Below are 12,130 nucleotides of genomic sequence, written 5' to 3' on the forward strand. Positions count from 1 at the left end.
AAACTTCACAAAATCACCATGTCACTTACTAAGAATAACTAAAAACTGTAAAATCTAACCGAACACTGGGTTGCCTCCCAGGAAGCGCTTGTTTAACGTCGTTAGCTCGACGAAAACACTTCTATGGTGACCACAAACAATGATTGAAAAATAGGCCATTCTTCTTTCTTGGCCTCTTTATTTTCTTGGCCATCGTTTTCTCTTTCCTTTTCTTACTCCACCTCAATTCTCTTCCATTTTCTTCTTTCAAATAAAATTCACATGTTTTCAGCTTAGCATCACAATCATATTTAAGATTATCAAGTATGAACATGTGAATTGAGGAGTTAAACGGAGTATATTGATCAAACATATCACCAAACACAAAACCAATATGTTCAACTTGAAAGTCCATACCTATGTTTTGGTGATTATGTGACTCTTCCAATGTTTTGGAACTTACCTCAACCTGCATTTCTTCCTCATTCTCTTTTTCAACAATTTCTTCACCTTCCTCAATTTTTTGACCATCAACTTTTTCATCATTGGCTGCTAATTTATCTTTCTGGTGCTCAGCCATTTGTGTAGCCAATAACCCCACCTGAATTTCTAAGCTTTTGATGGAGGCATTAGTATTCCTTTGATTGACCATTGAAATTTCCATGAACTGATTAAAGGTATCCTCCAACTTAGTGATTCTATCTTGCTCTGGTGGTTGGTATGATAGTGGTGGCCTATCAGAAGGTTCTGGTTCTTGTTTCCATTTGTAATGCACATGTTCTTCCTGTGGAACAAAAACCAGTAGGATGAGATCCAAAACATAATTCACATCTCCTAACCTTTTGATTGGAGGATGATTCTTGCATTTCTGCGAACATCTTCGGAAGATTGGCCAATTGCTTTGTCATCTCTTCCAGCTGTTGTTGCAAGAGCATATTTTGTGCCAAGATAACATCATTCAATCCAAGCTCCATCATCTCTCCTTACTCAAAGCTCAAAAGAGATGTGAGAATAACAAGATAAATAGAAAGTAAAAGGAAAATAAAATATATATACAATATTCACAATCACTCAAGATAATAAAGCTAAAGCAATGCAAATGTATTGAAGCAATTCCCCGGCAACGGCGCCATTTTGTTGAAAGGGTTTTACCACAACTACTTTCAAATCCCTTTCAAGATTCAATTGTAGCACAGTAAAGGGTTTTTATCGTCCTCAAGGAATTGGAAATACAATGCCGTTCTTTAGCTAAATTACTTAAGCAAAGAGTTCAAGAAACATTTGGTTGGTTGTTTTAAACTAAGTTGCAAAACTAGAAGAAGGTGGTAATAAAACGGTTTGTAAACAAGCGGAGAAAACGGTTGGAATTGGATTTCGCCGATTTACTCTTCAGTATCCTTATGATTTCATATATAAATTACTTCCTATGTTGAATATCATCACATCATTTCTTATCCTTTTCATAGTTCCCTCATAAAAAGGATCATTCAACTCACTTTCTAACCATCAATCCCTTGAATAATTAAGAAAACAAGTTGTATTAAGATTAGATGTTACTTGACTAATGAAATTAATTCCATTCCTAGAACTAAAATCACTAGATGATCCTATCTATTTCAGATTCAAGTAACTAGTTTCCACTACTTAATCAAACCCAAGAACAAGTTTTAGTTGATCATTCTAAAACAAGCATTAAGAGCAAGATAGATCATTGAAATCAACACATAGAAACATGAATTTATACATGAGAATCAAGATGGATGCATTTAAGATAAAAGACTACATCCAACCCCAACCAAAGAGAGTTAGCTATCCATTTCCATGGATGCTCTAAAGCTTACAAAAAGAACGGAGAAGAAGGAGATGATCCGTGCCGTCGTCGGCGTGTCCCCAACTCGACGGAGGGTGCGAGAACTCTTCCTTCCTTCGTGGGTTTCCTCTCTCTCAACTCTGGTTCTGTTCTTCTCTCTTTTTTTCTCTCCAAAATCCAGTTTTTTTTTTTTTTTTTTTTTTTTTTTTCTGAAAATGAAGAAAATCCTTTTATAATGAACTTTACATCTGTGCAGAGTGCTGGGCGGCCCTTTATGGGTGCTGGGCGCCCAGTTACTTCAAGGTTGGGTTTTTGTAACCGCCCTAAGTGCTGGGCGGCTACTGACAAGCGCTGGGCACCCTGCTGATCCAGAAATTCTCTAAGTCTCATAAAAAATATGTCTTTTTCCTTGAGAACTTAGACCCTACATCAAAATTTGAGAATATAATCAGTAATAAAACACATTTGAGCTTAACTCTCAATCAAATAACAAATTCCAATCAAGATGAGAGAAACTAATAGGGATTTCTCATAAACCACTTGAGATAAGTGCCTAAAATGTGTATGAAAACTAGGAAAATATGGCACTTATCAGGTAACACTTTCGACCATATAACCTGAAAGACTTCTGGAAACTCACCTACCAATGGCTCCAACAATAAACCATATGTTGATTTAACAGTATACTACCTTGACGTCTCAGTTTACCATCTCTAAGAGTCCTTGATACCTTGAGAGAGTTGAACATTCTGCAAAGGCTATAACAACAAGTCTTTCTGAGCAATCTCTCTACAGCTCAACTTTCTCCTCCACTTAAATACCCAGCGCCGCACCCCACCATGCCATTCACCCATTTGGCAAATATAACCATTTTTCTACACTAATAGTGTATACAGTTTAAGGAAAATTTCACGCAGACAAGAGTCGCCCACCCAATTGTGCTTCCAGAACATTGTGTTGTCCCCTTCACCAAGCTTCCGCTGCACACCACCAGCAAACCAACTGTTATCAGAATCGTCAAAGCAAACATTTTATAGATCCTGCTGATGACCGGGTTTTTTTTCCTAGTTTTTAGGGTTTTTCCTTGCTTCTTTTGAGTCTTTTTGTCGAGTCTCATGTAGTGTTTCATGCATTTTTACTTTTATTTGTGCATTTGCATTAGTTTAGTAATTTTTTCGTTTTATAAGGGCTTTGGTTGCATTTTATTAGAGTTAAGGAGTCTTAGTTAATTTCCACTTGTTTTGGAGCCTTTGTGCAAAACTAACCTTTGAGTTTCTAGATATTTTCCTACCTTTGTCATCAAGTTTTCAGGTTGTAACAGCTGAAGAGGGAAGGTCTAGAGGCTTGGAGACATGAAGAAGACATTAAAGTGGAGTAAAATGAAGATCAAGGGATTTTCCTAAGGCGCCTGAGCGTCAATTCAATCAAAGTTTATGTTTTGCTGATGGGAATTGGCGCCTGAGCGTGCTCAATTGGTGCCTGAGCGCCCGACATAGTAGACACTCGCCCATTTTGCCTATATATAGGTGTTTAGTTGTTTTGTTTCATATCTTTTGTATCTCATTCCATTTTTACATAAGTTAAGAGGGAGATGAGCGTTTAGGAGAGTGTGAGAGGACTTCCAAGCTTGTAATCCAGGTTCAGAGACATGCTTGGCTAATCTCTTCTATTGCTTTGGTTTTCTTGTAAGACTTTTCATCTTTAAGTTATAATCTTAAGTTCTTTCCCACATGTTTTTCTTCTTTCCTTGAATCTCATTTTCTGAATTTCAATCTGAGCTTGTATGCATGCTTGTTGGGTCCAGGTGGGCCAGCATCCTGCCTGCAGGTAGCATTCGAAACGGGGCGCTGTCTGCTACGCTATAAGAAATAACGTTGCGCCCTCACTAACACCAATTGGTTTTGGCGTAGTGGTAAGCGCGTGATCCTACAAGTGGTATCAGAGCCAGGTCCCGTGTTCGAATCCCACGGAAGGCATGCTGTGCAGCTAGTTTGGCTGGCAGGTGCTGGGGGGGGATTGTTGGGTCCAGGTGGGCCAGCATCCTGCCTGCAGGTAGCATTCGAAACGGGGTGCTGTCTGCTACGCTATAAGAAATAACGTTGCGCCCTCACTAACACCAATTGGTTTTGGCGTAGTGGTAAGCGCGTGATCCTACAATGCTTGCTTTATGCTTTTCTATAATCACAAAGGAAGTTTGTTATAGATTAGGGAACCGATTTGGGATTAGCCCTTCTATCTTGGCTACTAGGAATAGAGGAAGGGTTGGGGTTTGTTGGCTTGAACATTATAATCTTTATGCTTCAAACAAATGTTTAAGTACACAAGGAATTGAACTTATCTTTTGGTTTGAAAGATTTATCTATGCGAGGCATCAATAGGTAGTTAATTAGGCTATAGCATCAAGGAGAGATTCATGAGTTCATGTGCATAGAATGATGTGCTTGAATTGACTAGTTGAGCAAGAACCCAAAGCATTTTCATTTATGAATTGTCTTTTTATTTTCCTTTTTTCTTATTACTACTTCGACATAGGTTTATCTCAATAAAACAAACCTTCAAACTCAAGGCTTAAGCTGAATTTATTCACTCACAATTCATGTGGTTTGATATTTAAAACCGGGTGGATTCGTACACTTGCAGATTTACCAACACCTGCCACCATGGAGAAGCAAAGGACGGTTTACACAGTGAGTCAGGAACAAATCTATCAGAGTACTTAGCCCGAATAACCTTGGACCACAAACTCTCCTTCTCATGGAGTAGGCGCCAGTGCCATTTCCTCAGCAGAGCCATATTAAAATTCTCTAAATCTTTAATGTCTAGCCCACCGCATTCTTTGGGAAGACAAACTTGAGCCCAACTTAGCCAGCAAATTTTACTCTCCTCCTCAGACCCAGCCCACAAAAAATTCTACATGATACCCATAATTGTGTTAGCCACAGTCTTCGGTAATCTATAAAATGACAAATAAAATAAAGGTAGAGCCGTTAGCACACTCTTAAGAAGACAAATACGCCCCCAAATAATAGAGATCTCCTCCCCAAGATGAAAGCTTCTTCCTAAATTTCTGCACAATAGGGCTCCAAAACTCCACCCTCCTTGGGTTCCCACCAACTATCAAACCAAGGTAAGAAAATGGCAACTTCATGGACCTACCATTCAACATAGAGATGTAATTTCTTAGCAAATCACCTTGGATTGCCACACCACCACAACTGCTTTTAAGAAAATTGACTTTTTGCCTCGAAGCAAGCTAAAAAAGTCTCAAAACACTCTTCATTGTTGTCACATTTTGAACCGATGTCTCCCCCCATAATTATGTATCGTTCACGAACTGCAAGATAGACACTTCAACCTCATTCTTATTACCAATTTTCACCCCAGAAAATTGATTGATTTGCATCGCCTTTTTCATGAGACCATTCAAACCCTCGACCACTATTAAAAATAAGAAAGGGGCTAGAGGATCCCCTTGCCTAATTTCCCGCTTCAGGAAAATTCATCAGTTGGGCTTCCATTCACAATAATTGAAATGGAGGTAGACTCCAAACAACTTCTCATCCAAAGAATCCATTGCTCGCTGAATTTCAAACATTGCATCATGTAGATGAAGAACTCCCTATCAATGGAGTCATATGCCTTTTCAAAGTCATCCTTAAAGATCAATGTGGCCTTCTTCTTTCTCCTCGCTTCGTGAATCACTTCATTTGCTACAATCACACTATCATGCATGTAACGACCCCCCAAGAAAGCAGATTGATCCTCATCAATGACCTTACCAAATACCAAGGATGCCCTGTAACCTCTTAACGCAATAAATGAGGCATTGCGACCCTTAGGCCACATACCAGAATGACGAAATTCGTTTGCAATTCTCTGAAAGTCCTCTTTGAGCTCCTCTAAAATTGAACCCATCTGGGACAGGGCTCTTGTCACTACCACATTTCCACATAACCTCTTTAAACTCCTAAGGACTGAACTCCGAACACAACATCAATTTATCCTCCTCAGACACAGTTCTAAATAGAATACCATCAAGAGAAGGCCTCAGACCATGCTGTTTCCTGAATTTAATCTCAAAAAATGTTTTAACGCCCCTTTTCACCTGTTCAATATCTTCCGTCCAACCAGAAGCAAGTTCCAATCCTACCAAATTATTCTCTCTGCTTCTCCCTTTAACTACAAAATGGATATACTTAGTATTCGCGTCACCTTCTTTCAACCACTTGATCCTGGATTTTTGATAAAGCAGGGAGTCGTTCATCTTTGAAATTTTCCAAAACTCGCCAAGAGTGCATGTCGCGAGCGAACCTCTTCCATGGACAAATCCTCTCCTTCAACCTTCAAATAAATGTCATTTAGAGAGGTAACCAAGGTCTTACGCTTCTCATTCAAGTCCCCAAAAATTTCTTTATTCCACTGTTTGAGGTCCTTCTTCAGCAATTTCAGTTTCTCCTTTAGAACGCATGCTCCCTTCCCATAACCATTAAGACTTCGCCATTTTTTTGCAACAAACTTCACAAAATCATAAGTGGGCAGTGATATGAAACGTCCCTGTTAAGCACAGTTTGGCAGCACAAGGGCCATAACTCAAGCCATTCGTGATTCACGAAAAAACGATCCAAGCGACTCAAAGCGCTCCAATTGGGTCTGATCCAAGTGAATTTTCTTCCATGAAGAGGAATGTCCAGCAGTTCCATTTCAACAATGAAATTATTGAAAGCACTCATCTCCCTCCCACCATGATACTGACTTGATCCAGAACCTCTCCCTTCATCATTACTTCTTATCGCATTGAAGTCGCCCTCAATACACCAAGGGATGTTCGGGAAAGAAGATTTCCATTCAACTAGTTCCCTCAATTGAGATCTCTTTTCCTCAAAGGAAGACGAGGAGTATATATTCACTATCACACACTGCTGAGGCAGGTTCTCCCAACAAACCACCAGAGCAATGAAACTAGTGCCCATGTGAACATCAGAGAGAGAAAATACCCCCTTCCTACAGATTAGACCTCCCGCTCTGTTAACTGCTAGTAAAGCCTGCCACTCGTAGTCCCCCTCTCCCCACAAGGAACGACAAAGACGAATATCCACATTTTGTGCCTTTGTTTCCTGTAAAAACAAAAGATCAATCTGTTCTCTCCCTACTAGCTCTCTAACAGCACGCCCTTTCAATCTACTGCCAGTCCCCCTCACATTGAAGCTAACAACCTTCATTGAGCAACATTAGAATCAACCCTCACCTCCTGCTCATTTGATTTCTTCCATACCCCATTGTCCCTCACTTCTAGCTCCATTAATTTAGAAACCATCTGCATATCTGGGCCAACACATTTTACCCCGAGCTCCTTACCCAGCTGCCACATATTATGTGCCTATAATCTCATGTTTTCCACCCACACATCCCTATTACTTTGAAAGGATGCCCAATGCGGTGTTGATTGACCAAAAGAAAAGAGGTGGCTCCTCACCTTTCTTCTTATCTCCGCAACCGAAGCACCTTGGGACTTAGATACAACGGGTTGCCTTGAGCCTTCCACCGAGCAAGCTGCCAAACTGCCCCAAGGTCGTCACCTGAGAGCTTTGAATTTCCTAGAAGAGAACCTCCACGCCTCTGGACCACTTGCCGGCACAGGTTCCCTCACTACCATCTGGGACAACAGTTGACTAAAAGAAGAATTCTCCTGCGGTGGATTCTCCGTCACTACAGCCTCGTTCCCATTCCTGAATTGATAGGCGGAGCTAAGTTGCTCAACTCTTGATCCTGCCTCTCGAGCAATCGAAGTGGATAAGATCCAGGGTCCAAGTTCCCAAAAAGCCCTCCAGACTGAGAAAAAGGAATACGAGGTCCAACACCCGTAAGGAACACCCTAGGTCCACCATCAGAACCCTGACCCGATTGGCCCAATTGAGTCCTACTATCTACTTTAGAATCAATCATCTGAGGCCCAACATGAGCTATAATTTGGGTTACTTCCACATCGTCTAACAATGGAAAAGTCAACGGGTGAATATTAGAACCTTCAAATACCTCTTCATCATTGGCCGGTGTATCTTCTAATAAAAGGGTATTACCCTCAGACTCACCAATCTCATTATTATCATTATTCACACTACCCTCGAACTCTCCATTCACATTATTGTCATTTTTCTCTTGGAAGTTGTGCGCCGCCTCATTGCCAACCCCACCCGAGGCCTTCATCCTTACTGACGCTTTGCTTCCCACGTCGCTATCTTCGCCGGAACAAAATGATGTTATCCTCATCGCTAGACCAGTCCGACGAGCTCGCCTCCTCATCCTCCATATTTTTATTCTCACATGCACAACCCTGCATCCACTCCAGGGAATGACCTGTTTCCTCATAGAAACAAATGTCAAGTTGCTCCCCATTCAAAATGACCTTTATAGATTCATCGATAAAACCTGGGCAGGGTGATCTAATTTTGAGACATGCAAATTCCAGCCTTTCAAATGATTCAGTTAAAACATCCAGAGCCAGGAGCTCCCCAAAGGGTGCCAGGAGACCCTTGAAACAATTATGATTCCACATGTGGATGAGAAGACCAACACACCGAATCCACACTATTTTTTCTTTTAGCATTGCCTTTGGGCTCCACAGGAAGATATCCTCAAAGACTTCCTCCAATCAACCTTGTTCGCTACTCAACACTTCATCAGGATCCATCTTTTCTTCTCTGGACAGAAGGACCAAGTCTCCCCCACTATATCTGACCTTTATCGAACGAAGCCCTTCCAGGAAAAAAAACATCCTATAAAGATTGGACCTTTCCCAGATCCTTCACTTTCCCCACTAGGCATTTGCTCAGCCAGTTGATAGTGCTCTCCTCACCCTGCACATTCAGATAAATTGGTATAGGGAACCGATCATTATTCCTTTTTGGTTCTATCCTGCGCTTGCCACCGGAACCAACCAGCACCTGCTTGTAAGACTGGTTGTTATCAAGGCTAGCATCCACTGGGGAGATCTTACTAAGAATCTTGGGCGCTACCTTACTTTGAGAGTTACCACCAATGCCCCCCACTCTTTCGCGAGATTCATGCACTCCTCTTACGACCCTCAGAATACTTGTTGTATTTAGGGACGTTCGCAAACAATTTCATATTCCCAATGAATGTTTGATCGATCCTTCTAACCAAAGATTCCGGGTTTGTGACGCCAATAAATCGAACAAACCCGAATCGAAGACTTGCTAAATTCCTCCTTGTTGGAATAAAAAGATCCTCCACCTTCCCCCATCTGCTAAACACCCTTCTCATATGTACTTCCTCAAAGTTGTCTGGGAAGTGAGTGAATAAAAGCGTTGACACAACCTTAGAACATCTCCTTCTTCCCAGAACCTTCGTCCACCCATCTCCATCCTTTTTCTGCCCATTCTGATTCCCTCTCACGCCCGCTCTTGCTCTCTCATTCTCTCTCTAATATCTCTCTAACTTCGCGTTATTTTGAAAGTTTGTTGCAGTACTTTGTGTTACACTGATAATGCATATTAATTAAACTCTTTAATTAATTACATGCACATATACACATATACATCTTAGATTAATTTCGGTTAAGCCTAACGCTCACTACTCCTTCTAAATATTATCTTCATCATATTTTAATCAATGTAGATCTCAGTACTTCTCCAAGCTTAAAATCTAGTTTCCAAACACATTATTAAGGAAGACAACGGAATTTGGAAAAGATCCAGTACTGGTTGGTTTAATTACACGGATATCATCAAGTTTATTAACAAAACTTTGACCAGAGAAACTTTATAAATAATCAAAAGCATATTTGCACTTTAGGAACATGCATCTCGGCTTCGTATATAAGTTGAAAGTATAATTTTTTGCCACATATATATATATATATATATATATATATATATATATATATATATTTGACTTGTACCTGCTCCAATTTCGAACCAACGCAGAACGGGTGACGAGTGCGCTTACGCCACTGATTTGTTACATAAGCATATGGCTAGGCTATCATTTATGAGCATGAGTGGTTATTTATTGAACATAATAGGATACGATAGGATATGATATGTGAACATAATAACAACAGGATTAGATAATATCGGGATAGACACTTATCATATCATGTGTTTGAGGTGCACATGATAAGGACAAGATATGATAAGGAAAAATGTATCAGATTTATATTTGAATAAAAAATACATTTAAAAATTAATCATTCTATTAAATTTAATTTTTTATACATTTTCATGAATGAGTCTATATTTTAAAATAACTAAAATAAATTTAAATTTTATTAACTAGCCTATTTTATTGTTTTGAAGATAATATATATTTTAAATAAAATTATGCAATTAATCAATTGGTTTCACTTAAATGTGACACGTGATAATTAACAATAAAAATTAACTAAATTAAGAATATAATTATTTCAAAAGTACTTTATATTTAAATTATAAATTATTATATAAGGGCATAAATAATGTTAAATAATAGGAGATGAAAATATAAAATTATTCTATTATTATTAAAAAAGTAATATTTGTAACCAATTGGTTTTCACTTAATTGATACACGTGATAAACAATAAAAATTAACTAAATTAAAAATATTATTATTTCAAAAGTAATTTATATTTAAATTATTATATAAGTAGATAAATAATTTTTTAATAATAGGAGATGAAAATATTAAATTAGTTTATTACTATTAATATATCAATATTTGTAAGTGAGTATTCTATTTTACTATTTATGAATAACAATTTTTTTATTTTTTATTTTAGTTAAATTAATATTTTTATATTTATTAATTAAATGATTATAAATTATAAATTATATAATATTAAAATAAATTAATTTGGAGTTTGGATACTGAAAGAAAATATATAACTGATATCATATCCTGTTCTATCCTAACTCCCCCCTCAGGATAACTTTTACACATTATGGACAGGATAGGATAGAGGACAAGATAGTGTTATCATATCCCGCTGACGCACCAAATAACAAATAACAACAGGATATGATTATTATCCTATCCTGTCCTATCATATCCTGACACCAAACGGGCCCTTAATAGTAATATAGACACGCAAAAATAATTCATTTTTTTATACCTTTCACTTTTTATGACATCACATCATATGTGTTGACAATTAAAAATAAAAAAATTTAGCTAGCTATGTCGGTTGTCAATGAGTTAGTCTGAGCTGTCTGAATAGGACAATGACATTAGCTAGCTGAGTGACTGAGTCACTGAGTCACACGATTATAAATGATGATCTCCTAATTAGCTGATTTTAGTTTTTCATATTAGTCAACTTATTTCAGATAACTAGGTCAAACATTAGTTGATGAACTAGCTGTTAACCGATAGATCAACTGTTAATTAGTTGATTTGAATTTTCCAAATTAGACAGTTGATTTTGGCCTTATTTAATATAATTTCCTAATTTAAGTTAATAGTGTATATTTTAACCCAACACTCAATATGTTATTAAAAAAAATCAAGTAAAATATTGAGTGTATATTTTTAACGTCATACTCAGGTATAAAACTTTTTTTTTTAACTTGACAAATTGATTTTCCTTAGTGAAGCTCTGATATAGAATTTTTCCGATTTTTTTTTTAACTTGAAACAAATAAATAGTGATATTTGATTTTGAATAAAAAAATGTGTTAATTCAGTATTTTAATAAAATATAAAAAAACGAAAATTTGTATCTCATTAAGGAAATAGTGATTATTTATCAAAAATCTCACATTGAATAACGAAATTCTTTTATTTTGAACATGGAATCAATCAAACATTAATGCCCAAAGTTTTTCTCCTGATTTAAAGTTGATTCAGGCAAGGAATAATCAATCATTTTCCTTTTTTAAATTAATGCAAGAAAACATAATGTATTAACTAAATTCTCAATTTGAACCAGATATAGGTCATCATTTCCTTTTTTATATTTATTCGGTAATAAAGAATAATAATTAATTATGTAAGAAGAATATATACACATTAGGGCCTTAATTTGTGGATTTTAAGCTATCAATTTATTTTTACAATATTAAAACCATTTTTTTAGAAAGGAAATGCATTTACTCAACTTTAATTTTCTCCTTCAAATCAGACTCGCCAAATTGGATGATTAAATTTTGAATATTTTTAAAAAATGGTTTTCGTAAATGATTTTTATATATTGAACACTAATTTAAATCTGATGTTTTTTTGAAGGTATTCCTCATTAAACATAGTACATTGAAATTGAACTCATAAGTACTTGCGAATTCCATAATCAGAATAATTTATTGAAATAACTAATTGTCAGGCAAAAACATCAAAGTAGGCAATTAG

At 37.1% G+C, this 12,130-nt stretch overlaps 2 protein-coding genes across 2 annotated transcripts; both read right to left on the bottom strand.

The window, feature by feature from the left end:
* Window positions 1–5,278: 5,278 nt before the first annotated feature.
* On the bottom strand, window positions 5,279–6,053 carry LOC130748162 (uncharacterized). Its single transcript, XM_057601328.1, has 2 exons — window positions 5,822–6,053; window positions 5,279–5,724 (listed from the first exon to the last, which is right to left on the bottom strand). The coding sequence occupies exons 1-2, from the start codon at window positions 6,051–6,053 to the stop codon at window positions 5,279–5,281; spliced, it is 678 nt and encodes a 225-aa protein (XP_057457311.1).
* Window positions 6,050–7,008, bottom strand: LOC130748183 (uncharacterized). Its single transcript, XM_057601350.1, has 2 exons — window positions 6,400–7,008; window positions 6,050–6,343 (listed from the first exon to the last, which is right to left on the bottom strand). The coding sequence occupies exons 1-2, from the start codon at window positions 7,006–7,008 to the stop codon at window positions 6,050–6,052; spliced, it is 903 nt and encodes a 300-aa protein (XP_057457333.1).
* Window positions 7,009–12,130: the final 5,122 nt, after the last annotated feature.

Source organism: Lotus japonicus, chromosome 1 (genome assembly GCF_012489685.1).
Source record: "Lotus japonicus ecotype B-129 chromosome 1, LjGifu_v1.2".
NCBI classification, from domain to species: Eukaryota; Viridiplantae; Streptophyta; class Magnoliopsida; order Fabales; family Fabaceae; genus Lotus; species Lotus japonicus.

Coding starts and splice junctions, on each gene's coding strand:
- LOC130748162 (XM_057601328.1), bottom strand. CDS start 6,053: ATGAACGACTCCCTGCTTTATCAAAAATCCAGGATCAAGTGGTTGAAA. Junction 5,725..5,821: donor TCTGAGGCCTTCTCTTGATG/GTATTCTATTTA, acceptor GAAATGTGGTAG/TGACAAGAGCCCTGTCCCAG.
- LOC130748183 (XM_057601350.1), bottom strand. CDS start 7,008: ATGAAGGTTGTTAGCTTCAATGTGAGGGGGACTGGCAGTAGATTGAAA. Junction 6,344..6,399: donor GTCGCTTGGATCGTTTTTTC/GTGAATCACGAA, acceptor TGTGCTTAACAG/GGACGTTTCATATCACTGCC.